Genomic DNA, 27,786 nt, shown 5'->3' with positions numbered 1-27,786 from the left:
ACTGGCAAATGTTTTGTGATATTTCCAAGAAGAAAAATCAAAATTTAGATTTCAACAGATGTTTCCAAATAGAGAGACACAGTTTGTCATAATAAGTACGAGAAGAAAGCAGGCTGACAAGAATCAATGCATCGTGATCAAAAATTGTGTGCACAAACTGTGTGTGTGTGTTAATGACTCAACCCAAACTGCCACGTTGAGCTCTCTCGCTCTCTTAAACCTGGACAGAACAGAAGTCTGGAAGAAGAAGAGCACATTTGTTGCTGTTTGCTGGAAACGCTCTAATATTTTGTTGGCTATTCACAAACACACAAGGCAAGTCTTGTAGACAAAATAAAAGCCCTTTCTAAGGATTCTCTCCACTTTTCTATGTTCTTGTTCAGCCCTATTCAATCGTTTATTTGAAATTTTGCACTTGAATGTTATATAATGTGACACCTCCATCATATTCTGGATTTTTGATATAGTCCTCTAATAATGAGGGCACATTATTCACACACTTGACTTCAAGCTTGACTCAGAACAGTAAACTCTTCTCTTCCTCCTGTGTTCTCTTTGAGCTCACAGTGCACTCCAGGAACATTCATATCTGCAGCTCGTTAATGTTTCTTCTTTCCGCTCCCTCTGCAGCGTGTTACGCCAAGAACTTCGGGCCCAAAGGTTTTGGTTACGGCCAAGGCGCCGGAGCTCTGGTTCACGCTCAGTGATGGCTGAACTGGATCGCTCAGACACAGACAATCATGACACATCCACCTTTGTCCAACGTGAACATCGAGCAGCCTCCTTTCTTTTTGTGTTTTTCTCCCTGAAATGTTGAAATCTTGATACAAAATAAAAACATTTAACAAACCAAAGCGCTCGTTCACATTTGACTGTATTTTATTATTAAAGCCATTAAAACTGAACCATGCCCATATGTTTACATCTGAAGCGGAGTTACAGTGATGTCTGAAGGTGGGCAGAGAGGCACTGGAAATGATTATGTGCTTTTTTTTTTTAATTTTATAATTCCATATGGGGAGGTGAGAGGGGAGACAGAACAGAGATGTGTTAGGCTGCTGGAAGAACTAGTGAGGACTGAGATGGCTTTGAATTCATGTCCTGGATGAGCTGAACTCTGCCCTAAAAAAACAAAAACACTCACTCAAGTTGACCTCCTGTCACTCTGAAAGGCATTATTAGGACACAAGTGGTTAGTTAGGGGTACTGATATGAAATCTACAGCCAAGTCATGTGACCTTTTCACCTTTAAAGAACACATAATTAAGAAACAAAACAAAAAGGTAGCTGTTGTGTGTCGTCTTTGTAGGGCAGAAGTGACATCAGTAGGTTAATGAAGATGCGGGAAGTGAGATGTGGAATGATGACATAACCGTCCTCTTCTGATGATGCAAACATGAGGCCCAAAAGTTTCGGAGGCCTTAATGGAATATAACCTCCCTCTATCCTTAAAACTATTGCATGATCACATTTCAGCTTTTAGAAAACCAAAAAAAAAAAAAAAAATTTGGCGTCTGCCTTAGTTCTCTAGTGTCTTTGCTTTACAATTTGTACATCCAGTGGTATAACAAACCCAGCGGTATATGACATAGAAATTAAAAAACAAACAAAAAAAAAAAACCTTCAGGGTGACTACAGAGTCCACAAGCATGGAACATTCAAATATATTACACACTTGCACAGGAGGGCCTGGCTGGAGATCCGGCCACCTGAAAGAAAAAAGTTCCACTAAACACACACTGGATCTGAGAGAAACGAACCGACGACGGAGAAAGAAACCAGACAAATGAACGCAATGCAGAAAAGTACTTGCAAATACTTAACATTCACTATATACAGACACGTGGCTTTGCTGGGCTGTCACCATGGTGATGACGATGGGAGGGGAGGAGGGTGGGTGGGTGGCTGGGACGGCGAGAGCCCAGCTGTCCCAAGCATCGTACATGCAGTGGAGTTTCTTGGCGAGGCCGGGTACGGGGTAGGTATGGAGAGGTTAAAATGCCTATAGACAGCAGTGTCGGACAGCACTAAAAGCTACAGTCATACACTTGGAGTATAGTCACTTGATTTTCTTCTTTCCAGTTTGGTTGGAAGAAATCCCCCAAAAACAAAAACAAAAAATGTAAAAAAAAAATCTAAGTTTCCAGGAGCACCTTCGACTAACACTGACGAAAAGAAAAGAACGTTACAGAGAAGATACTGTTTATGTACAGATGCACATTCTTTACACTTCAGTCCATCCTGCTGCTGCTGCGGAGCCGACTGCATTGGGGGGTTGTTGGGGGGGGGGGGGGGTTCAGACAGGACGTGATCGGAGTCGGCCATGTCTGATGGGGGCCCCTTCTCCTCCTCTTCTCTGTAAACAATGGAAGCGTCGGTGTGAAGCGGCGCTGCTGGGCCCTTGTGTTCAGTAACGGCCAAAATAAAATAAAAAAAAAAAAAAAATCACTAAAAAAAAAAAAAAGATCAGTGCAATGTTGTAGGCAGACAAACAAAACAAATAAGACTTTACAGCTTTTTGATATCAACACACATGGAATGAACCTTTCTCGTAAACTCTCCGTCCTTCTGCCGCACATGAATAAATACGCTCGCTGCTCCCGTCTGGAGAGAGTTCTGTGGTAAAGTTCCCGGGCTTCCATGTCAAACAGCTACAGGTACTTGTTTCATCACTTTTTCCTCGTAAAAACCTACTCAGCTAAAATGATGTGAAATGTAAAAATGATGGCGCTAGCACATAGTTACTTTATCTATAAATAGTTTTAAAATAAATATACCTGTATCACATTGTCTGTAGGATCATTTCTGTCGCGTCTATGGCGGTCGAGAGACGCGGGAGGAGGACAAATTTGCGTGCTTGGTCCTGCGTTAATACTGCACGACGACCGCTTTCTGGTTATTATTCTCCAAAAAACACTGCAGCTTTTATTTGAGCAGGTGAGAATTTGGTCTCCTCCGGCGGCTCCGACACTTCACTCCTCTGATAAGTTCAACTACGTTGGCAAATCCTCATCAGCTCAGGTGCAAAATCAAACCTTAAAAAGACATTCCCTTATCTCTGTCATACTTGGAAACTAATTTGTGGTTTAAAAACAAACAAACAAACAAACAAAAAAAAAAACTTTCCTTCAACTTCCCTGGCCACCACAGTTAGTTATCACGGGAACAGCAGAGTTCCCGAACCAATCAAAAAAAAAAATTTAAAAATTCATAGATACATACATAGAGGGTACATCAACAGGGACACCATAAATAAGGATATAAAGTGGGAAAGGGGAAAGAACCACACTGCCACGTTATGGCGCTGCTGTCTCTGCAGCCAGCGTCACCTCGCCTCCGGTACAGAAGAGCTTTTATTTTGTAATTCCTCTCGTCCTCTCCGTTTTGTGCCTGGCAGCAACACACCGTCCAAATGGCTCGTGAGAAGAGACGAGGTGGAGGGGTTTGATAGCAGTGGAGGTACAGTAATGAAGTCTGATGTTGTAGAATAGTAGTAGTAGTAGTAATAGTAGTAAAGGTGGTGGAGGTGGTAGTGGGAAAAGGGGGGCGGCAGAGGGCGGAGGGAGCAGGGCGGGGGTTGTTGGTGTGGTGTTTCCCCGTAACAGCATGCTAGTCCTGGCTGATTTTTTTTTTCCATGTCTTTTGATCGGTGTGATGACAGATGGTCCAAAAAGAAAAAAAAACAAAAAAAAAAAGAAGAAAAAAAGCAAGCGCTCCCGAGAACAGCATCGCTCCAATATGAACGCCTGGGAGTGGAGGGGCGAGGCAAAGGAAGGGGATGAAGGATGGTTGGGGGGGGTGGGGCTTCACTCCTCTTCCTCCTCTACACCAGCTGGTAGCCTGAGCCAGACGTCTGGTCATATTCTATTGTGTACTGCGTGGTCCAGTCCACCGTGACGGGTCGGATCAGGCCGCAGCAGCGGATCTCGAAGAAATCTATGAGGTTTCTGAAGCAGCCGTGGCTGGAGAGGGGAGGGGGAGACAGAGAGACACGGGGTACGTCAGGGTGAGGAGACAAGATCAGCACTAGTTCAACTTAAAGAGTACAGAAATGCACTCAGCACTCGTGTTTTACAAACACTGTTCAAAGCGATTATGCAGTGTATGAAATATGACTTTAAAGTGCTCTGAATAACCTGGATTTGTCGATAGGTTCACATTTCTTTAATGTATTTCCACTGAAAGTGATGGAGGACAAACCACAGTCTGTGTTCAGTCTAAGAATACATCACACAGGTGTTTCTATTATTTGGTCCACCCTCTTTAAATCTTAATAACAAACACTTAGCTGCATATTCATGGCAGACTGCTGGATTAAACTGTATTAGATGGACTTAATAAAGCGATGACTGAGTGTCGATCAGGCATGGAGTTAAGAAGATAATTTAGCTGTTGTCAAAACATTCACACAGCCGATGATATTAAAGAACTAGTTGACCACAAGGTTTCTCATTTTGAATATTTTAAAGTTACTTACAGCGTGGGCTGTTTTCATAGGGACTATTTATTTGGTTGAAAATAGTTCTGAAGACAATGAGCAGTCAAATTCTGAAAGTATCACAAATTAAAGCCCATTCTCGTCAGCTGAAATCTGAGGCTGGAATTTTAAATCCTGAGCAAACAAAGCTATCTGCTGGTTCTCCTCACTGAAGTGAACCAGTCCTTTAATGTGGCTGCAGGCTGCTGTAATGAGAGTAAACACTTGAGAGAGGATCATTTACTTGAAGGGGCTTTCGATGGACGTGGCCGTGACCTTAAAGTGCTTGTATCTCCGAGCGTTCATCCTCTCGTTGGTGGTGATTCCTAAAGCCGCGATCTGAGAGAGAGATCACAGAAATATTCCATGAATACCTACTGACGTTCAAACGTCCTTAATAATGTTTGCCGTTTCAAATGCGGCGCATCAGATGGAAACACGGACCTGGTAGAGTTGACACATGATGAGCACCGCCACCCACATGAAGTGGAAGACGCTGTTGAGGAACATCCAGAACATCCAGGGAGAGCAGGAGGCGATCTGGGTCAGGTAGAGCCAGAAACCATCCTTGGCGTACGTGGTGGCACAGTGGATCCTCCAGTCTGAGGGAGGAGGGAGAAAAAAAGAAAAAGAAAAAAGTGGGATGGTTAACGGAGAAAAGGAGCGAGTGAAGTTAAGAAATGTAGGAGGAGGTTTGGTACTCACAGGAAATGCAGCCGTACATCATCCAGCAGATCATGCAGAGCAGGAAGAACAGATAGCCCATGAAGTAGCGATGATTCCCACTTCCTGCGGAGGAGAAACAAACATGTCACGCCTCATTCTCGTCGCCCCAGTCTGTCGCTCTGGTGAAGTGAAGCTGGGGTGAGGGGAAATGCTGAACTGTCTGCTGAGCGGTGGATGAAATGTTAGACACAGACATTACCATCCATGGAGTGAGCATGGACAGAAAGACTTCAGCGCAGTTAAACAAATTCATGCAGATGAACTTCATGAGACGATGAGTCCAGATAAAGGAGCACAGATCAGAGAGGATGACTGCAATGAAAATACTGATGCTACAACATGAACAGGTCATGAGAGAGAACGACAGGACTTTAAAGGTGGAGGTTTAGACCAGTAGCAGCACAGGTGTGTGATTATTTCATAATATTTCATTGTATTTCTGCTGTAATGAGACACTCGTCCGGGTGCTCTCAGCTCGACGTGGTGAAGTAAGTTTGATGCGTTTCCCTCTTTTGCTGTACATCTGATCTTTTATAACCAAACCATTTCCACACACTGCTGTTTGTTCACTGTTTCCACACTTCAGAGGCTTCTTCCTGACCACAGACACACACACACAGCTTCCCTTACAACTCCATCTCCCCCTCTTCATTTCCTGCGTCTCGTCATAAAGCCCTCTCCTCTACACTCTGTTGTGGTCATCAAACTTTATGTGCTCGTCAGAAACTGATCTGACTGCAGTAATTTGAATCTTTTTCCATCTAAATCTGGCGTCATGTCGAGCAGTGTTCATTAAAGGTATCCCAGTCTTTCCCTCAGCGTGTTTTTCTGTTGTCATCACGACCAGAATAAATTCAGAGCAGATCTTCAGACACGTGTTGCTTCTTAAAGTGAAATATGGAAGTGATAAAAGAAACCACGCTGAAAATCACGAGCAGCCTGTTGTTTGGAAGTGAACGCGTTGTCGTGCATGCTCACGACTCTGCGGCGTAGCCGACATACCGACACAGTTCCCGACCCAGGGACAGTGGTGGTCGAACTTGGCGATGCAGCGGTTGCATACGGCGCAGTGTTTGGACCTGATGGGCTTCCGTATCTGTGAGGAAACAGTCATACATACAGTTAGAGTGCCTTATTACTGATATCCTTTGTATGGATCATCATGTTTTTGTATTTACCAAGCAGGTGCTGCAGAATATGCTCAGGTCCAGGCTGCCTGTCTCTGCGAGCTCCACAATTGTCTGGAGGAAGGAAACAAGAAGCAAAGAGCGGGATTTCAGGAAAAAAAATGAATGAACTGAGAAATTCATCTCGCCAAGGTCTATTTGGCAGCGCAACAAAAGACACACTGACAGCTTACGAGCTGAGGCTGGATTTCCAGCTCAACACTCACACTGGAAGCTCGGCTGAGTCACGCTGAACTGGGACAAAAGCTACGGTGGGATTTCGTTAAACTCGCTTGTTTGCTTTACGTTCAAGATAAAATACTTTTCATGAGGGGGGTTTGTTTATTATCCAACCTGCTCGTCTGTGTTTTTATCAGTAAGCTTTTACATCTTATCACAAATAAACTACAGATACAACAATGCAACCCCAACAAGAGGTGGAAGAGGGGTTCCTCTGGAGGGAGGGGAAGTCTTTGAAGCCTTTGACTGGAGGTGGCTGGCTGGCTGGAGGTGGCTGGCGGTGGCTGGCTGGCTTAAACACTGTGCTGCTCTAACAATGCAGGTTAAATTTAGCTCTCCATCAATCAGAGCCTCTGTTTCCAGAGAGGCCGAGAGGACAGAGGGGGACGACGAATCAAGCTGCCGCGATCTCGCCAGTCAACTTTTCACAGCTGAAGAGTACAATGTGGGGATATGTTCAGTATTTTCACAGTGCAGTAAAATGACATAAATATTAACAAAATTGAACCATTCAGGAGAAAAGTGGCTGAAATAGAAGAAAACGTCACCACAAAGCACAAATACAAATATTTATTTTAGACGATGTGCCTGCTGCTCGTCTCTCCTCTCGTGACTTTACCTTTTTCTTCTGCTCCTCTGACGCTTTGATGATTCCCGGGTCAGACTTCCAGGATTTGCCAAAGTTGTAGAACAGAGCCAGAGTGTTTATCAGGAAGGGCACGTGCACGGTGGCAAAGGGGAGATGTGCAGCGAGGGTTAAGGAAGATGAGAATGATCATTAACAATAATCAATTAACTGCGTGTGCTAATAGCTAACTTTACTCCAAAGAAGACTTCGAACAAGGCTTCACAGACGGACTGACTCTGTCCAAAGGTCACAAAAAAAGAAATCTGGAATATAAACAGCTAACCTGCTTTATTTAGGACTTGTATGTCTGGCCCTCATATTGTTCTAGAAAGACCTTTAAGGAAATGCCAATAAAACCCATTTCCTGTACATTTACTACAATCTGAGTCACATTTTCATTCGTCCAGCAGACAGCATGTGACGCAGAAGAGCAGCAGTCAAGGAGGGAACTGTCACAATAGCTCATCGTGACTTCCTTCCATGAATACATCCGACATGCATCCAGCTGTGGACCGGCTTTGTGAGGACTGTTACTGATTACTGGCAGAGTCAGTGCTGCTGCAGGTGGGCATGAGTCAGCCGAGTCCCCACAGGAAACAGGCAAAGTGACACCGAAGAGGCCCAACACTGTGTTTTAATGCAGGACTGAGACCTGCAGAGAGCAGAACTATGAGAGAATCCTCACTGTGGATCAACAACGCAGACAGTAAGTGACGAGAAAGCCAAATGACTGTTTAACACAACCACACACAAGTTTTTTCACTTTCACTAGAGTCGACATGTTACAGTAAGCATATGAAAATACCCTCTCCGGGGTGGTTGGCTCCAGAAAGCTGGCTATACTACCTGTGGTTGAAATATCAAATTTAAAACAACACTCCAACATGTGTGTTTTACATCTTTAAGAACAGACTGAAAAGTGGAAGACATGGATCACATAGATTCAAAATGAAACACCTGTACTATTACTGTTACAAGTTCAATACATGCCAAAAATATGAATAGAAATCAAAGCTAGCTGAGTTTTCACAATGTGAGATAGTGTTTGTCTACCAGCAGGAACAGGACTAAAGCCATGACAGTGGCTGTGTCAGGCAGTATTTAGTCACTTTGTTGCTTTCTTGGTGTCACAGTTGGATGAAATTTGTTTTCTGTTGCCCCTGATAAATGTTTTCCATCTCCGGGACACCACTGAAGGAGAGTTCTGCTCAGCAGGTATCATGTTTGGATAGATAAGCTTGTCACAGGGATCGCATTAGCTGAATATTCTGTCAGTGAAAGAATCTGAAGACTGAACGTCATTTTTGACAGATTAACAGAGGCCAATCTACCATAATGTAAAGGCAACACTGTCAATAACACATGTAGACCTCCGATCCAGTCCAGTGTGCATATTAATAAGCTCTTGTCTGGCCGTCTCGTCTTTGTTCTCACATGTATGACCTCATTGTCAGGCTTCGTATTGATTGGCTACATAGCCTTGCTACCAGAGCAGTTGAGTGTCCATAGAAAGTCCAATAATTGTGTTTTAGTTGACAAAAAGGTGAAACAAAAGGATTGATGTTGAAGGACGAGCAAATCCCGGGTTCCTGGAGCTTTACTGAACTGTAGGGATGAGGCGTAACAAGGCTGAATTCTGGATTCTCTACTGTCACAAACGCTTGATAAAACCAGCCACAAGATGTTGACAGGAGTTTGCAGCCCTGTAGGTCTGCTGTAATAACTAGCAGCTACGGAGGAAACCACGTTCTTTCCTTTGTTGCCATTTGTTCCGATGGCTTCTGTGGTCATCCCTCTAGCACGGTTATGACTCCAGTGATGAGTACTTTCTAAGCACTGACAGAGTGAGTGCTGCCTCTGCGTGCTCCCTGATGACCACATTGATCTTCATAAGTATCTCCTTAAAAGAACTGGCTGCTGACATTATCCCCCTGCTGAAAATCATCGTCAAAACACTCCCCAGAGGTCCTCGCTGGTTTAATAACTCAGTGACCAGTGGGGCTGCAGAGATGGTGCCAGTGATCAATGCAAGGCGTCAGATAAATGGGTCTGGATGCTTCCTCAGGGAGAGACAGTCATCACCTCCTGTTAGCAGATTTATCTGTGTGTGTTTGACACCAGAGGGCCAGACACAGATTTATCAGTGTGGTTATTTGAAGACCGCAATGATGTGGAGATATGCTCTAGCGAAACAAACATCACGTCATGCATCCATTTTCTTCCACTTATCCTGGGTGGGGTCGGGGTGGCAGCAGGTTAAGCAGGGTGCTCCAGATGTCGCTCTCCACAGCAACATTTTCCAGCTCCTCTTGGGGGATCCGGAGGCGCTCCAAGGCCAGATCGCCGACATAATCCCTCCAGCAGGTTATGAGTCTGCCCCGGGCTCCTAGTTCGATGTGCCCAGAAAACATTAAAAGAAAGACGGACCCAGGAGGACTAGACCTAATGACGCCAGAACCAACCTCAGCTGGCTCCTTTCAATTCAGAGGAGCAGCTCAAAGCTCCAGCCACCCTGAGCTCATTCTTGGTCACTATACAAAGCTCATGGGCGTAGATGAAGGTGTGAATGCGGACTGCTTTTCCTCCCCTTTCACAACGGTCAGGTACATTAGTACAGTACAAAACTCCAGGGTGAAACCATGATGAAGTTTTTGAGTAAAAACAGTACAAAATGTTATCTTGAATGCATATGATGATCCAAATCTTCAGGTTTCTGCACTCTTATTCCACTCCGACGTCATCATTCTGTTATTTTCAGACGTTCACCTGCTGGAAATTTACTCAGAGCAAAGTCTATCGAAGAAAATATGATCCGACTCTGGGGGGGGAAAAAAGCGCCGTCATAGAGCTCCACCCTCGTCATCTGATCTAATTGCAAACGCAGGCCTGAGGAGGATAATGAACTCACAATGGCAGAAAATGGGTCAGAACTGGCAGATAAAATGTTTGAACCTGGAAGGCAGAACAAAGCTTTGCAAAACGCTGGGCTGTATGACAACACAGCCTAACAGAGACGTGATGAGAGATGTGAATCATCAAAAACAAAACAGCAATCTCCAATTTCTCCCTCGATGCTGCTTTGCCTTCTTGCTTATTATAAGTAATCCAATGAAAACGTCACCCGGGATGGTAAAAAAGTCCAGTGGAATTGTCTTCCTTCAACATCAGACCAGATAAATAAGGCACGTTAAAACCAGATGTTGGAATCTTTCAGCCAATGACACAAATGAAAGGTTTATGTTCTCACTCCAAGTTCAATAAATGTTCACCCAAACTGCACACTCGTACAAAATGGGGAACTCCAGCGACCTGTCTTAGAGTTTGTGTAACCAGGCCATGAAGGGTCAGAGAAAGTAAACTGATTCCTCCCCTGACACCACAGACTGAAGAACACAAAGGAGGACATTAGAGGTTAAAGGCATCCGTGTTCTTCAAACAAATTGCTTGTTGAATGGTGGAACAGCTTCGGGAAAACCCCTCTCCCCTGTCCAAAACCTACAATCTGACATCAGCCAGACAAGATCTACAGAAAACTGTCAGGAGAAACATCCATTTTCACCTACTAACACTACTGTTCTTAGAAGTTAGAAGTGCATCGAGATAAGCAGCGGATGGTTCTCAGCTCCAGTGAGAAACCATTTCACGTGCTTGCCTTTCCACTCCACGCACATAGAAACTGATGGCTGGGAATGGGATTAATTCATGCCCACATCACGCAGTGAAAGTACGTAGGATTTGAACTTTTCACGCTGTATTTGTTCATTCTTAACTCAACTATCTGTCATTTTTGTGTGTACAAATGTGAATTCCTTTCCAGGAATGATCGGCACAAAGACGTCCAAGCAGTTGGGTTTTCATCCCACCTTTAAACATGATTGTTTGAAACACTTTTGCCTTCAGTCAACATGTCAATGTACAAACTAATTTCTTGCTAACACAACCCCGACTTTAACTATGGCTTCCATGGGTCAATAAGGCTTGTGGGTAGCAGTCTGACCTCATACTGTATGTTATCTTTGCATTTATTATTAACCTCTAGTTAAAACTAGTACAACATTATCTGGTCTCACAGTGCTCCTGATTAGCAAATCACTCGATTTGCATAAATAAACGCGAACTAAACAGAACTTTGTGGCAGGTCACAGGACAAGAACCGAGTGTCACATGAGTCGCCTCAGTTTAAAACAGATATCCTGTGTGCGCAGCGCTGCAGGAGAGAAGCTAGAAAGTCCACGTGTCGTCAGGAACATGAAGTGGCATGTCTTTCGGTTACAAAAGGCAGGTGAAAGACAGCATTACTGGAAAGAGATTCATGGCAGACACAAAGGATAATGACAAGCCTGATAGCTGGAGGGCAAAGGAGGGAATTCATGAGCAAATGTCTTCACACAAGAAACAACCTGCCTCAGACTTTCAAACATTTACAGAAGTAAGCCTGGCTTAGGCAGCAGGTTAAGGTCACTGCAGGAGCCTCCTTCCGTCGTTCAAAACACTTAGCCGGCAGCGTTTTAAAACCTTAGAGTGCACATTTCTTTTTCAACAAGCTCAGGTCAAACACACCTCTCTCTCCTGTCCTATTAGTGAAGCAATGAGGCGGAAAATTAAATGCCTTCCACAAACAAGAACTCCCCTCTCACCTCTTGCAATTAGCAGCATCTGAACAGACAGGCAATTCTTCCGTGAAGAGAAAAAAAAAAAAAAAAAAAAAAAAAAAACGTGCGAGCAGCAGTGCTGAGGCCAACAGAAACTCTCTGGAGTCGCTTGGTTGGGTTTCACTCAGCAGCTGCTGCTGCACACTGAACTCCCTGTTTACAATCCGAGCACAGCAACAGGCACCGCGAGCTAAACAGCACGCTCATTTAGACACTTATTTTACATGTTGACTTAAATATGCATCACAATGAGACCCCAGGGCATGTGGCACTTCATGCCTGCATCTGTTTAACATCGTCCTCCTGCTCTTTCCGATGAACATTTCTCCACTCCTTTTATCCACTCAAACCGGCCTGTGACTTTATCTGCAGCCTGCCAACGCGAGCACTTTTTTTCCTGGTCGTCTTTTGTCTTCAACCAAAATGCACAGCAGGCAGCACAACGCTGTAAAAGTCCATATTTTATTGAGATCTTCTCTCCTTCGTGGAGACCACATTTGCTCAATTTACAAACCGGCCTCGCGGATACATAAAAGCTTTTGGCTTATGTCGGGTGATCTGTGCGATTGCTAAAAAAGGCAAAGGATAAATAGCCCGTTTCACAACTGCAAGGCTTTGAATCAATGCCTTTTGTTTCCAGTGAACAGTTCGTGCCAGGTCTCTGCACTCTGGCATGCTTCACACACACACACACACACACACACACACACACACACACACACACACACACACACACACACACACACACAAGTGGAACGTGGGTGAATAAGACTAAAACAGGTGGACAGAAGTGCTGAACTACAGAGGACCAGACTATAACTTGACTCACTGCCAAATGTTGCGTTTGATGTCGGGGGGAATGGGTCAAGTGTCCCGAAGCTAAACTGAAATGCACTGCATGTCATCTGGATGAGTCAAGAATCAGTTAAATGTCAAAACTCTAAATCATTTCATTCAACATAATTCATCCATCAGACAGACTGAAGTGAAAAGTTTGCCAACATGGAACACAGTTACTTACTGTTTCAACTGGAAATGTCATTTTATCTCTGCAAAGTGTGGCTCTGACTGACTGACCGCCTTGTGTTTGAACATAAAAGCTTCAGTTTCATAATGCACAGAGCAAAGCCTCATGGGTATTCATCCCAGTTTAATCGTGTTATCAGTCACTGCAGCACCCAATTCTCTAAATGAGATCATTCCTGAGTAACTAGCTGCTGTCTAGGAGCTTTTGTTTTTAAAAGAATTTTGGGAATAAATGCCAGGAGCTGTGATTTCCCGGAGTACCGGCTGGTTGCCTGGCAACTGCAAGGAACAATTTTAGATTTAACAAACAGGATAAAAACAGCAGTGAGCTTTAGAGGCAGATTTTGCAACATTTGAACGGAGCTCTTTTCCCTTTGGTTTCTATCGGCTGCTCGTGTAGCTTCATGTTTCACGTGACGTATTTCATGTAAAAAAAGCAAAAGACAAAACCGACGCGGTCGGAGACAGAAAAGGATATCGTTCCAGAACCAGTAGAACCAGGTGGCGTACATCCAGAACTTGGTGGCCAGGTAGATTCCCAGAGGGAGAGCGCTGTGCATGGAGTGGTCGAAGAAGGCCCTGCAGAGAGAGAGGAGAGAGGAGGGACGGCGTTATCAGCAGAGTTTCTTCATCTGTGTTTTTCTTTAAAGAGTTTTTCTGGCAACGACACCGTTGAAGGATGACTCCACTTTTTTTGTTTTAGTTAAAATAACAATAAACTAGGATTTTCTGGACACTGCTCAGCTCATAACTTATGCATTCAATACATCAAGGCATTCTTCCTGCACATGTGAAACCTGCACATATGGACTAATGCAAACCTGAGTCTTTGATCTGAACCCTGCAGGGAGACAGCAACAGAAAAATAAACCAAACCATAACCTGAAGACACGCCGCAGTCCGACTCAGCGCCGCTCGTAGACACAAATGTTTTTTCAATGAGCAACTATTCCAAGAATGCCACTAAACATAAAGCTGACGCGGCGGGTAATGTGTGTTATTGCAGTCATAGAGTTAACAGCAGCGATGGGCACAACAAACTGTACCAGCAGGAGCAGATGGGAGTGGTAATGGGGTTTAAGCAGGGGGTGCAATGTGTGTGTGTGTGTGTGTGTACCAGTATTTGTCCCTGCAACTGAACGGCTTGGAATGTTGGAAATTATATGTGTGTTATTGTATGTGTGTAGGGATGTATGCAAATGCAGTGTATGAGACCCCCTGTATTTATCTAAATCTGATTTATGCCTAATAAAGAATGAATAAATAAATCTGAGTACACACAGTGTGTGTGTGTTATCTGTGTTTATACGTACTTGGACAGGAACTGGACGGTGACCCAGACACCGGCGTACATGAGGCCCTTGATGAGCCAGGAGTCAATGTCCAGGTCAGCGATGAAACCAACCAACCAGATGACCAGGAAGGGTGTTCCCAGCATCACCTTCTGCCTGAACTCCTGCAGCGGGAGGAGGGGAGGGAGACAGATGGCAAGTCAGGGGAGATGGTGGAAAAAGGTTGGATATATAGGAGGAGAGAGAATGTAATAGAAGTGATGGAAAAGAAGGCGTGGAAAGAAAAAGGTCGGTGGAAAAAAAATGAGAGGGAAGAAAGATAATAGATTAATAAGAAGCAGATGTACGGCGCACAAATATGGAAAATCCAGAGATTTTTGTAGGGAGGACTGAACATGTTGTAGCTATAAATGGATTTATAATATGATGTAGAATTCATATCAGTCATGAATCACAATCTTAAACGTCGACCTGATCAGACACAGTTTGTCTTTTTAATAATTCTATTGAAGCTGCAGTTTGTTGAGAGTTAAAAGCACAAGCATCTTTTAGCATCTTCAGCTTTTATGTTCTTATTACAACAGACATGTTGATGAGATCAAAGTGCTGCCTTTATATAAAGAGTCAAGAGACCCAGTGAAATCAAGTATTGAGTCTTTTTACACACATGTGGCTCTCTGAGCTGTGAAGCAATCCAAGATGAATTCCACCCATCTACAAGAGGCCTGTGAAGCTCTACTCACTACTGCACTGAGCCTGACACTACAGGGATCTGGACTAAAGCTGGGACAAACCTCAAATCTACAATCTATTCATCATGTATGTAGAAACACAGTGACACATATCTATGCAGAGAAGGGGCATCCATTTCAGTCTACTTGTGTACAAACTTACTGTTCTAAAGATTTACCTTCATTAACTAATAACATCCCAGCAGACACGTGGAGAGACAACAACACATCGAAGCAGTTAAAACAGAGAAACACACAGAAGCAGTGACACGTCGTCCACCAGGGCGTGACATGACCGACCACAGATGTTTATGTCTGTTTTGGCTGATACATCAGTATTTATGATCAGGATACGTGTGAATTAACGACCGGCCGCCGTGGTCAGACTGGACACTATAAAAGTGACTTTGCTCCTGGATTTTCCAGTAAGCTGTAATGTTAAAAGATAACCCGTCATTAAAAGAGCTGTCTCCTTCCTGTCGGAGTGTCTGATCGGGGTGTTAAAGACGAGCTGAACAGCTTCAGACTGAATCACGACCTCAGACATGCTGTGACTGCAGCAGAGCACCGGTTCAGCCTGGACCAACTGGTCTGAGCATGTCTGAACTGAGCCAAGGGAGGGGGGGGGTCAAACAGGGAGATACAAAAGGTGTGTGTGTGTGTGTGTGTCTTTACATGTGATCCTACTGAAAGGATCCAAAATTAGCTGTTTGCTTGATGCTTTTCAGCTCTTCTCTTTTAATGTATAATGTAATGTGTGTGTGTGTGTGCTCTTCTCTTTTAATGTATAATGTAATGTGTGTGTGTGTGTGTGTGTACCTTGTCCATCTTCAGTCTCTTCAGGTAGGACGGGCTGTCGTAGCCTTTGGCCTGCCGCGCTTCCTGTAAGTGATTGATCATCCAAACGTTCTTCCTCTGCTTGGCGAGATCTAGCGGTGTTTCGCCCTGAAAAAAAACAAACAGCAAATCACCTGTAAACATCTGCCGTCACAGAGAAACTGACAGGAAAGTGATTACGTTCAAGGTGGAACTACGAGAGGCGAGTGTTACCTTGATGTTCTGTGCGTCGACGTTAGCGTTGGCGTCCAGCAGCAGGCTGATGACGGTGGTGTTGCCAGCCAGCACGGCCCAGTGCAGCGCTGTGTTCTTGTGATATTTGTCGCCCAGGTTGACAGAGACGTTAAAGGTCAGTAGCAGCCGAGTAGGATCCACACTGTCACAAAGAGGAACAATATTCAGTCAAACCAGGTAGAAACCCACCTGACAGACAGGCGCGTGACAAGGAGGAAGAGGCAAACAGCTGGAAAGGTTCAATTCATTTCAATTCATTCATCAATATTTTAATAACCGAACATAACTAGTTTAAACTACTCTTAGTGTGACAGGAGGATAAATACATACATACATATATATTTTTTTTCTTTTATATATATTTAAAAATCAAGGTAAAGAAGTAATCATGGTAAGGAAAATAAATAAAGAGCAAAGAAAAACACCAAAAAAAGAAAGAAAGAAATATTATAATATATAACATATAAATAAAAATGGAAAGACAAACATATACAAATAATGATAGAATAAGCAACAGGCTCAATGCTACGTGAATGAGACACTTATTGCAGCCTATAACTAAACCATATTTTAATGATCAATTATCTATTAAATATCATAAAATAATGAAAAAAGGGCAGTTAGAATTTCCAACAGTGACGTCTTCAGACATCTCGTGATTTATTGTATTTTTAAATCCATAATTCAAAAGATATTCACGTTGTTATCATATCTTTCTTTAACTCCTCACGTTTGTTAGACGTTAGATATTTTTTGGGGCGTTCTCACTTTCAACAGCGACACATTTCATCTGCTAGAAAAGCCACCGGTGTCACACGCTGTTCTACTGCATGCCTCCACGTTTTGCTGCTAGTAATAAGAATCTGCTCTTGTGCAGCGATCAGTTCAATGACTCAATTATAAACAGAAATGATCCATTCTAAATAGAATTTTAAAAATGCTTATCAGTGAATATTCCAATGAGGCTGAGCTTGTTTCTCCGTGTTAGCAATCTGTCTGATGAATGACCACTCATGTACACATGAGGAAGTAGTGTGTCAGCAGAAACATGCTCCAGCTTGTTTGGTGCACTTCTGCACAGTGTGTGTGTTTGTGTGTGTGTCAGTAATTGAGACTTGTTTCCAGGCAGAAGTTTGTTCATATGAAGCTCAAAGTCGTTCAACATCCACTTGGATTGTGTCATGAATGTTTCTTTTCAGGCTGAGCCAGAATCAGCGACTCCTCGTGAAGCTGTAGTAGTGTGTACGCATATTATAAAATGTACACACCTGTGTGTTCTGTACGCCGCCCACATCAGAGGAGTCATGCCGTTCTGATCCATCATGTCCACATCCTGATACAGAGGAGAGATCAAATCAACAAGATGCAGGAGCTGAAGGAGAACAGAGAAGCAGCAGGGCTCCCCCTGATGGAGGGCTCTGGTACAAAATGCCTTCAAAACAGACTGTCCCAGAGTGGTTGACAAAACCCAAACAGCACAGACACAAACAGGAAAAAGACAAAGCAACGGAAGCCGCTCGGCTCCCATGTCTAGTTTTTAAAAACACCCCTGTAATCACACTAAAGATCTCCTGTCAGGCGAGCACATTCACTGCTGTGAAAAAGAACCGTTATATGGATTTTAGGATTACGCTCTCCCTCCCGACAAATAAGCTGCGGTACCTGTCCTTTGGCGATAAGGTAGGCCACGATGGAGGTGTGGCCGAACTGGGCGGCCAGGTGGACGCAGCTGCAGCCCTCGCCGTCGATCAAAGACGGGTCTGCGCCGTATTTCATGAGCTGCACCACCATGGATAGATGGCCTTGTCTGTGGGACGATAAACACAGGTTGGATTCATTTATTCTCAGAGTAATCGGTTTCTTTCATGATTCCATGTTGTAGAATGGTTTGTAGTTTTTCTGCAGGAACAGGTAACTCTGGTCTTTTACGGGTTCGGGGGTGAAGAAGGCCAGGACCTTCTTACTTTATCGCTCACTCCGATTATGTGACCAGTCCAAAGATCAGGGTCTCGTTCACTCCCACTGTTATATTTGCACATGAAATGATAGAGGCTCGTACGCTGGTGAGAGACTAATCTCCTGCCATCATTTGATGTTTGCCTCTGCCGTGTCTCAGGTGACTTATTAGATTTTTTTATTGCACACAGTATATTGAGTTATTAAAATGTATTTTTTTATTACCAACTCTGTCTGCCCCCAAAGGACAACTCAGATTTGAGACAAACTGGTAAAATAAACTGTTTTAGTCTTGTTTTATTGCCTGTGTGAGACCTGTGTAATATCACTGTGACTGCACAGGAACGTGACGGTTAGAGCCGTGTGTAAACCCGAGCAGACAAAGCCTGGAACAGCACTGTGTGTGTCTAAACGGCTGAGGTCATGCAGGCAGAGGAGGCTGGAGGACGGGGGGGGGCTTTTAAAGGTCACAGGCTGGTTGGAGGCGAGTTAGGAGGGGGAGGCAGAGGTTGACACAGGACTCCTGTATACCGCCGATGGTGCGGATGCCTGTTGTCAAACCTATCAATAATTCAGGACCGGAGCGCTTCATGCCTCCCTGTCAGCTTGCGAGAAGGGAGGGAGGGCATACCTTGTCCCCCTCTCTCGCTGGTTACAATACGATGAGCGATCATTGCAAAAGAGGAAGAAGGAAATAAAATAGCTTCAAACTCTCAGGTTCAGATGGAGAACTAGTCGTAAACCAGCAGCAATAAAAAGAGAGGATGACTGCGAATGAGTTCATAAATGTGTTTGTGGGAGTGATTTAGAACGGGAGAGCGAGGACGCCGGCCTGATCTCCGCAGGCGAGGTGACTTCACCACGTCATCCCTAAAAAGTATAATAAAAGAATAATTCTAACATTCACAGGCGCTGAGGAGTGTGTGTTACCTGGTCGCCCAGTGCAGAGGTGTGGAGTTGAGGTCTCCTCCCAGCTGGTCCACTATGGCTCCCTTTGATATGTAGTACCTGCACACACACACACACACACACACACACACACACACACACAGTTGTAAGGAGAAACGTTTTACTGCATCCAGTCATGAATCTGACCTCTTTTGTTTTAATCTAATCTCAGTGGAAGCTGTAAAACTGGTAAAACTGACAATGGAGAGCTTGTTGTCTGGACCTTCAATAAGGTAACAGGAAGCAGTAGGGGGTGTTACACATGCCAACACCTGACGCATGTACAAACCGCACACAGCATGCAATACCAAACCAGAACCAGTATTCACAAATCTTTGAGAAGATTAATTGGCAGGTCAATTAATGACAGTAATCCTTAGCATAAGTAACAGCAGAGGAAACGTGGCTTCGAGCACGTCTACCTCCACAAACTTTCAGCTGGAAAAATCTGATATGTTTCTCTCTTAGCCCGAACCAGAAAGATCAGTCAGTCTCCTGCTGGATGAGTGTGGATCAGGTTTGGCAGAGCACGCTTGTGTCCATATGTTAAGCCTTTTTGGAAAGGAGTGGTTCATCTGCTCTCCTGAAATCTGATTGCTCAGTTACCTCTTGTACATTTGGAAATATTCCTAAAAAGGCCTCAGGAAGAGTGACACACACACCTTCTGAAGATCTTTATGGCCTCAAGTCAAATGAAACAATTACGAAACGCTGGCTCCAGGAGAACTCTCCGACCACTGCCCTCGTTATTATTATAATCAAATCTGCGCTCAGTGGAGAAAATGACTTTCACTCTTCAATCACAAAAGCAGAAGGCAGTTAAACACTGGGGAAAATAAGAATGTGATAGTGATTTAGACTTTTCATAAGCATGATGATCTGCACCTGTGCCTCTTTTTCCATATTTTACATCTCACTGACTGCCCTGTGAAGTCATCTCATTATTCTATCTTCACACAAAACTAAAAATTAAACACCACACATGTGGTCAGTCAGTGTGGCTACTAATTACACCGCACACAGAACGAAGCAATGAAGCTAAATATATTCATTGAATTGATGTCACTGTCACTTTAATTGCAGACAATTAATAATGAATACGCAGCACTTAGATCGCTCTGTGCTGGAATGACATGGGAACAGACAGCCCTGTTAGATGGCTGATAAAGTATGAAAATGATGTGAACTGTACTGGACACTGTGACACCCATCTGCACGGCATATTCAAACTTTGGAGAAGTTTTTATTCAAATGATTCAGGTTTTTCTTCAGATATTAATATTCCATTGGGATACGCGGTACATGTTTGGAGTCTGTGTTCGACTGAACAGCTAAATACAGACTCTTGACTCCTGAAATCAGCTTCAACAACAATTTAAGGAGAAGAATATTTATGTTGAGGAAACAGGACAACTCTTCCTGTATTTAGACAGCAACAGGCGACACTAGAAAAGCTGTGCAAGCAATAAAAAGCAGCAGCCACATTTATAATTGTCTATGTATGATTTATCTAAATCTTTATTTAAGTTCAATTATTGACATCATAATATTCTATGGCTGGCTGGTAACACGCCTGAGCATTGACCAGTGTTACTGCATTTTTCCAGACAGACAGTCTTTGGCATCAACTTTATCCAGAGCACAAAATTGGACTCACTTGACCAAGTCTATCCTGTTGTTGATGGCGGCCCAGTGGAGGAGTGTTACGTTTTCTTTGTCTGGCTGCCGAACATCGAAGCCCGCCTCCACCAACTCCCTGCAGCGCTCGAAGATGCCGTACCTGAGGAAAAGAGGAAACACAGGGTTAAATATGCACAGGGCAAGTTGACATAAACAGACACACAGATAAACAGATACTCAGACCCAAACAAGACACCCACACTTTGGCAGAATGTGGCATAGGCAGATATTCCTAACCTTGATTTAAAGCAGCATATATCCACTGCTGTCAAATGTAACAAGCCAAACAAATGAAGCTTGTTCTGTCTTATCAGAAAACTCCTCAACGTTCTGTCATCCTCCTATGAGCGTGTGAAGGACTTCCCTTGCGTGTGCTCAATCAGGAAACCACAGTTAAAAACATGCTGCCGTTAGATTTCAAATTTGGGGCAACACAAAAAACACAAATAATCCAGTAAATATGCTGCGCTCTACTAATCATGCAGGCTAAACAACCCATGTATGCACTAGTGATCATATGTCATCTTTTTATGCATATACATGTAGCACAGGCCACTAAGATTATATAACACCTGCTACCATCTCTACAAACAACAACAAATAGTGCAGTTCATCACTCAAACATCCATATGAGACTTCAAATGGAGCAGTACAAATCAGTTTAGTTTGAATCATAATTACGTACAACATTATTTATATGAAATTCATTTCACATAGTTTAATAAGAGAACAAAAACACTTTGCAGATCTAGTGATTTACACATACAGGAAGTGACAGAAAGCAGCAGGTGATGAGGGATCTACGTGTATCTATGGATTTGCAGAGGAATCATGGGTCTGTTCACTAGGAATTGTGGGTATTGGTGTTGAATGTACATAAACATGTGGCCAGTGATGTTCATCCATCCATTGTCAGAGTGTGTATCACACTTTATATTTTCCTGTGCGGTGTCTTGTGGAGTTTTGTGAGGTGGTTGTTCTAAAGTTTGCAAAGGTACCTTATCTGTGTTGATTCTTTTGCCATCTGCAACATAGAAACAAAATACTTCCACACGCCGTTCCTCAGGTGCTTCCTTGCAATTTTATTTAGCATAGTTCAATGACAGGTTAATGGGTTCAATGGGTGAAGCTGATTTTTAAACCACAACAAACTCATCCAACCGTGCGAGCCCAAAGCTCATCCCGACATCGCGGCGAGACAAACGACACACGGATGTACAACGTGTGATCCACTCACTGTGTGGCTTTGACGATGTCCCAGGTGCTGTAGTCATCCACGTGGTTCTTACGACTAACAGTCTCACTGTAGCCATGGTTGTAATGACTCTGGGGTTTGATTTCCTGGAAAAGGAACAGATAGAAACACACAGGTTGTCAGGGTACCAAAGTATGAACAAGTATGACAAAAATCAAGATTTATTCACAGAGCAAATGAAAATTCACGGTACGAGATGGACGAGCTTTGAACGACAGCACTGAGCCGCTGGTGACACCCAAAGTGCCTTTCTCAGAGACACTTAAACATTCATTTCTATAATCGATGGCCGCATTAAAAAAGGGAAATGAAGGCTGCGGCACAAAGACGTTGAGTTCGTCGAGCCCTGTTGCTGCTGAAGATCTAATCTGTCACGCAGATGTGGCGGCTGTGCTGCTCGCATTCAATTAGCCGCCATAGTAACGCCAAGGAGAGCACAATTAGCCTCCATCAGCCGGAAACAAGGGCTGCGTCTGGTAAACACAGAACAGCCACGCTGACATATGCCATTTAGACGTTCGTCTTTGTGGATGTTGAGTCTAATTCGCTGCCACGGGGTAATTCAATTTAGTTTTATTTGCTAAACCTGACACAACAGAGAGGCAAACACTGGAACTGGAATCAAATTTAGAGCGATGGCAGAATGTGCTAATTCAACATCGCTGCCTTAAAAGACTGAATATTTGGTCAACTTTCAAGCAGACATCCAAACCCTTTTTTTGGCTGCACTGCTGCTCGCATGCATGTAACGATGAGGGATAATGAGGGAGCCTCTGCGGGGAGGAGGGAGGGGTGAGGACATGGCAGGCTTGCCCGAAGCCAGAGGGCCACAGAGACTCCGAGCTGCAACCGTGATGCGTCCGAGTTTAGCTTGGACTTCCCTCACAGAGCCAGAGGGATGTGCTGAGACAGCGTTTCTGCCACCACGGGGAGCGGTGGAGGAGAGGGCGCTCGATAAACTAACACAGACGGGTTTAGAGAAGCCTGTCTTCAAAAATCAGGAAATTAATGATGGAGTTTGGCTGGTTTTAGTTTAACGGTGCTGGTTCTGTGCATGCTGACTCACTGTCACACTCATGTCTTACTGGGACATCTGAACAGGATGGACTTGTCCTTTTAGGACTATAAAAACATAAAAAAAAGGCACATCATCCTCATTTACACAAACCATCTTTAGCCGAGTGTAAGTGTTCAGACACCGGCACGTGGCTACCAGACGACAGCCAAAATGGCCTCTAATTTCTGCTCCATCACGGAGCTGATGTAAATTAGCCACAGCTGAGTAAACCTGCCAGCAGCGGTTGTCATTACAGCCGATGAAAACAACCAACCGCGGCGGACTTAAAAGGTGCCCGGAGGATTTTTTCCCTTGTAAACAAGCGAAGGTTATGTTTGCAAGAAAACTTCACATTTCCTTCCTCAGAGAACATTTGCAATGCTGCTTTTTTCTGTTAAAGCTGCGTTGTTTACGTCCATGTTTTCTAACTTATTTTTTAGCTGCCATGTTTTCTTGGGGCGCTACTGCCACTTGTGAACCACAGGAATAGTGCGACACCGCCGGAACGAGACAAACGAAACAGGGAGCAGCTCATAGAAACACCGCTCTGCAGCGCTGCTAGAAGTACTGACTGCTGATAGCTTTTCAAGACGCTGACAGTTATGTAAGAAATACACCACTTGAAATTCTGGAAAACTGCATTTTAATACGTTCACACAACCTTCTCCTCGATCTTCATAGCGGCTTCTGAGTTTTTAGGTGTCACTGTCACTTTGCTCTCACAAGAAATGATGTGAAATTAGTCATCAGACCACTAAAGTGTGGTTTCCTTGTGGGTTTAAAAACACATACAGCCATGTCAGAAGCATAAACAACATCTTATATGCAGGTGTGATAAAGTCAGACCTCAGAAACCACTTCGAAATGCCAACTCGCGTCACACGCCAACATGTCACATGAAATAACGAAGACAAAATCAGTCGACCCGGTTGAAAAACATCATCGACAGGAGGAAAAGTGTCAACATTGCTGCGATATACTATAAAGAGACCAATAAGTAAAACAGAGAAGCAGGCTGGAGATGAAGAAAGAGGACGTGATGAGGGGACATAGGTGACTGTCTTCCTGTAAGGGACTGCGCTGAGCTTTTTTCATTCAACGTGCTGAGAAGCAGAAGCTCAGGGAAAAAAAAAAAAAAAAAAAAAGAGGAACTCGAAGCCTCTTCCTTCATCTGGATATCCAATCGAGGGGAAAGTGCTCGCAATTCATGGGCAGGGAAACTGCTTTCCTGTCAGTGTGGGGACGGAGGGAGGGCAGCTCTGAACCCTGAGACACCACCACATGTTAAATCACTTTCTCCATCTCAACCTTCCCAGGAGATGACCTTTGACCTCTTACAGCAGCCACACTCAGCAGAGTTGACGGTGGCATTTGGAAGTGCAGTGCTAATTTGCAGCCCGTGCATATTTCACCTCTTAATGACATGCCTGCTTAACATGACTACAACAGCGCAGCGGGCAGCAGAGATGACACTATCAAATAAAAGTGTTATCTATTTCACGCATTGATTTTGATGTAGGAGCTCGTCTGTTCGGTGAGGCGGCAGGCTTGGCTTTTGTCAATGGAGCTGGTCAGTGGGACATATGGCAACCATTCCTCTGGGGAGAGAGGGGAGGGAGGTGGGGGATCACGTGCCTTGAGCTAAAAATATTAGGACAGTCCCATATTTGAAAATGTACAAGAAGTAGTAGTACTAATGGCAGCAACGGCATAAGAGTGAGAGCAACATTGATGGGGCAAACATTGAAAAATCGAAAAACGTGAACTGCTTTTTCACTGCAATGACTACTGTTATTGTGTTTATCCTCTCGCTGCAGCTGTAGCCATAGCTCACAATCAGATTTGATCTGAAATGAGAGCCATTTCGAGGGACTGATTCAATATCAGAGGCACAGTTTACATCCACGAGCCAGGAGGAAGCAGAGGGGAAACACTATTTTTATGAGGGAAATATCAGAGTATCAAATTGAGTCGCTTAACCCACCCCCTACCACACACACACACACACACACACACCACTTTTATGTGCAAGAACACTCATTTAAAAAAGCAAATGAGATTGGAAGCGGAGAACGTTCATCCCTTACGCTCCTCGAGAGAGACAATGTTTGACACGCTGAACTGTGTTTGACATGTTCAGCTGGTTAAAAGTAAAAAAACAAGAAAAAGGGCACACAGCCCTTCTGAGTGTGCAACCAAACTTCCGTTGCTCTAATTCTGGTGCCTCATACATTCAGCCTCAGTCTGCTCTCACTACCATCTACGAGATGACCCAGATTCAAAAGCAGCTCCCCACTGAAGAGAGGGGCAACTTTATGGCGAGCCTGTGCAGACGCACTACGTTCATGATGAGGCAACTACTGTTGGTCGGACATGTCCCTTCAATATGACAGCCAAGTCATACAGTGAGTGCTCCTGTGCAGTGATTTAAACACACTGGAGGCTGCGCTGCCTCCAAATTCGTGGCAGACAATGCACCTCTTGCAAAACTAAGCTTCGGACAAAGTGCAAGCACAGTCTCATAAAAATAACACTTTCTGAGCTGCACCGCGGTGTGACATTGGCTGCGTTTCTACCTCTTTAAATCTCTGCCACCAGAGCCTGTGTGTGTGTGTGTGTGTAATAAACTTCAAGTGACAATAACCAGCCACCTTTCCCTTCTGTGTGCAGTGGCGAGCATGGGCTCAGCCTCCAACGCTAAATCCAGACAGACAAGGAGCTACCTGAGCACGCTGGTCTGACGTCCCAGTGAGGTCCACCAGTGACATCCCAGAGGAACAAACAGAGGAGGGGAAACACCAAGCTTCCATTGTGTCAGGGGGGGCGAAGAACAGAACGGGAGATAATTACATCTCCATTCATCAGGAGAACTCCCACTCGAGGTGTCAAAGAACTTCCAACAGTGAGCAAGAACAAACAGCACGATGATTATCGGCCTACACTTGGATGTTGTAGGGAGGAATTTTATCTACAATACAGAAGAAAACAATGCTGCTTGAATGCAAAAGTGTAGAAGACTAGTATGAATAACAAAGAAGGGCCAAACACCTTGTGTAAACTAATAAAGAATTTCAGGATTTGGAGGTTTGGTCGGCCTGGGGCTTTCGCACAGAAGACACACATGTGACACTGAGTTTATGAACTATAGTTCCATACAGCCAACTGCCAAATCACAAAATTAGATCACTTACGTAGCAAACATCATCACTCATCCCCCCTGCTTCATGGTCTCTTTGTTTGCAGACTGATCCTCTGATAGATTAAATGTCATCCGTGTGTCAATAATAACATTGAATCTAATCACTGTCCTTAACAGAGACATTAGTTAACAAAAGCCAACCCAGCTGAGAGGAGCGTTAAATGACATATGTCGAGCGATTCGGCTCAAACTGTGTGGGCACAACCCGACTGTGGGAGCTGTGAAGTGGTGTTGAGTTTCAGTGAGGCGTCTCAGGTAGAAAAGGTGCTCACACTCTCAATAAGAAACGTATATTGTCTAGTAAACAGATGGTGGATGACGTTACAAAACTTCTTTGTGCAGCTGAAAATAAAACAGACAAAAACCACAAATATTAACATGCAGCGTGTGCCTTCACAGAAGCAGCCATTACGGTTCATCTAACCACAGTTACCCATGACTTGCTTCTGACTGACTGCACATGGCAGAATAAACACTAGATTACCTGCCAATCCAAAAAGGTAACAACAGTGAACAAGCAGGCTGTGTTTCTGTATGCAAAACCTACATTAGCATGCCTGCTCTGTACTGTACTGTCTGCACATGATGTAGAATAAAGACAACACAGCCTCTGCTTTCTGAAAACCACCTATAGAAACATATTTAGTGACTGTGACTGTGGTAGCTGTAATACATACAGTGAAGGCAAAATAATAAAGAGGTGCTAACAATGGGGAGATCAATCATTTTCAGCCATACTGTCATTTTTTCGTTCGTCATTACTGGATAAATCGGATTCAAACACCGTCCTGTATTGTTCGTGTACACAATGAATCTGTTTATCTTCGTGAATAGTATTTTAAATCCAAGCATAACGAGATATTGTCAACGATATGAGGCAGAAACGACGACCTGACGAACTGACAGAGAAACACCAACAAAGTGCTGCAGGTTAGCTAGCTGAGAGGGACTACAAAATGTCACATTAAGACATGAATATGGCTTTGGGGAGTTCAAAGGGGGTTTATTTTACATTCCTGGGTATATATTCATTTATAATGGACACCACAGTCTAATGTACCCATACACACTTGACCCCAATTCCCATCATCGCAGCTAACCCTGGCAGCACTGCCAGTTTAGCTCGGAGGCTAACGCCGTCTGACTGGAAGGATTAAGCGTTAACGTCACTTTCCCCCTTCACGGACTCAAACACGCCGCTTCACGGGTCCGGTTCACTGCGTCAGCAACACGGAGAAAAGCAGCACCTTAGCTTCACGTTATGAATCACGGACAATCTGCCCCAGCGTTTGCCCTGCTATGCAGCAGAAAGGAGGAGGAGGAGGAGGGGGGGGTGCTAGCGTTAGCGCCTTTAGCATCGTTAGCTACCTGCCACCCCCCTCACCACCGCCACCTCCGCCGGTGGTGTTGCAGGGGGCATCGGGAGTTTAACGCGAAAAAAACACGACACAATCACACGGTGGCCCGCGCGCGGGCTTGCTCTAACGCAGTTTCGCGTGCGTTCGTGTGTCCGCGCGAAGGCGTGACGTCCGGGGAACATACCTCGGGATGGAGGATCGGGACGCAGCCAGCTTCTTTCTCATACTCCTCCATAGCGTCGGCCATCTTGGTGGTGATGCTCGCTGAGCATTGTGGGAAACGGGAGGCTGTGCAAGGGGGGAAACAAACAGAGGGGGAGGAGG

General features: G+C 44.3%; 2 protein-coding genes across 2 annotated transcripts in view; one reads left to right on the top strand and one right to left on the bottom strand.

The window, feature by feature from the left end:
• csrp2 (cysteine and glycine-rich protein 2) overlaps positions 1-1,648 on the top strand; it is an 11,165-nt gene extending 9,517 nt beyond the window's left edge. The window contains exon 6 of the mRNA XM_010744347.3: positions 631-1,648. Within this exon, the coding sequence (XP_010742649.1) occupies positions 631-707 (77 nt within the window). The 3' untranslated portion in view covers positions 708-1,648. The remainder of the gene's footprint in view (positions 1-630) is intronic.
• zdhhc17 (zDHHC palmitoyltransferase 17) lies at positions 865-27,786 on the bottom strand. Its single transcript, XM_010744348.3, has 17 exons — positions 27,647-27,786; positions 21,831-21,934; positions 20,571-20,693; positions 18,896-18,973; positions 17,672-17,816; positions 17,278-17,342; positions 15,989-16,151; positions 15,758-15,883; positions 14,229-14,371; positions 13,394-13,494; positions 7,229-7,353; positions 6,382-6,444; positions 6,206-6,299; positions 5,183-5,266; positions 4,922-5,079; positions 4,722-4,816; positions 865-3,962 (listed from the first exon to the last, which is right to left on the bottom strand). Exons 1-17 carry the CDS (start codon positions 27,707-27,709, stop codon positions 3,824-3,826), a joined length of 1,869 nt encoding a protein of 622 aa, XP_010742650.1. The 5' UTR covers positions 27,710-27,786; the 3' UTR covers positions 865-3,823.

This window comes from Larimichthys crocea, chromosome XX (assembly GCF_000972845.2).
Source record: "Larimichthys crocea isolate SSNF chromosome XX, L_crocea_2.0, whole genome shotgun sequence".
In the NCBI taxonomy this organism is placed as follows: Eukaryota; Metazoa; Chordata; class Actinopteri; family Sciaenidae; genus Larimichthys; species Larimichthys crocea.
Note: the sequence above shows the minus strand (reverse complement) of the source record. Positions and strands in the feature narration are given on the sequence as shown.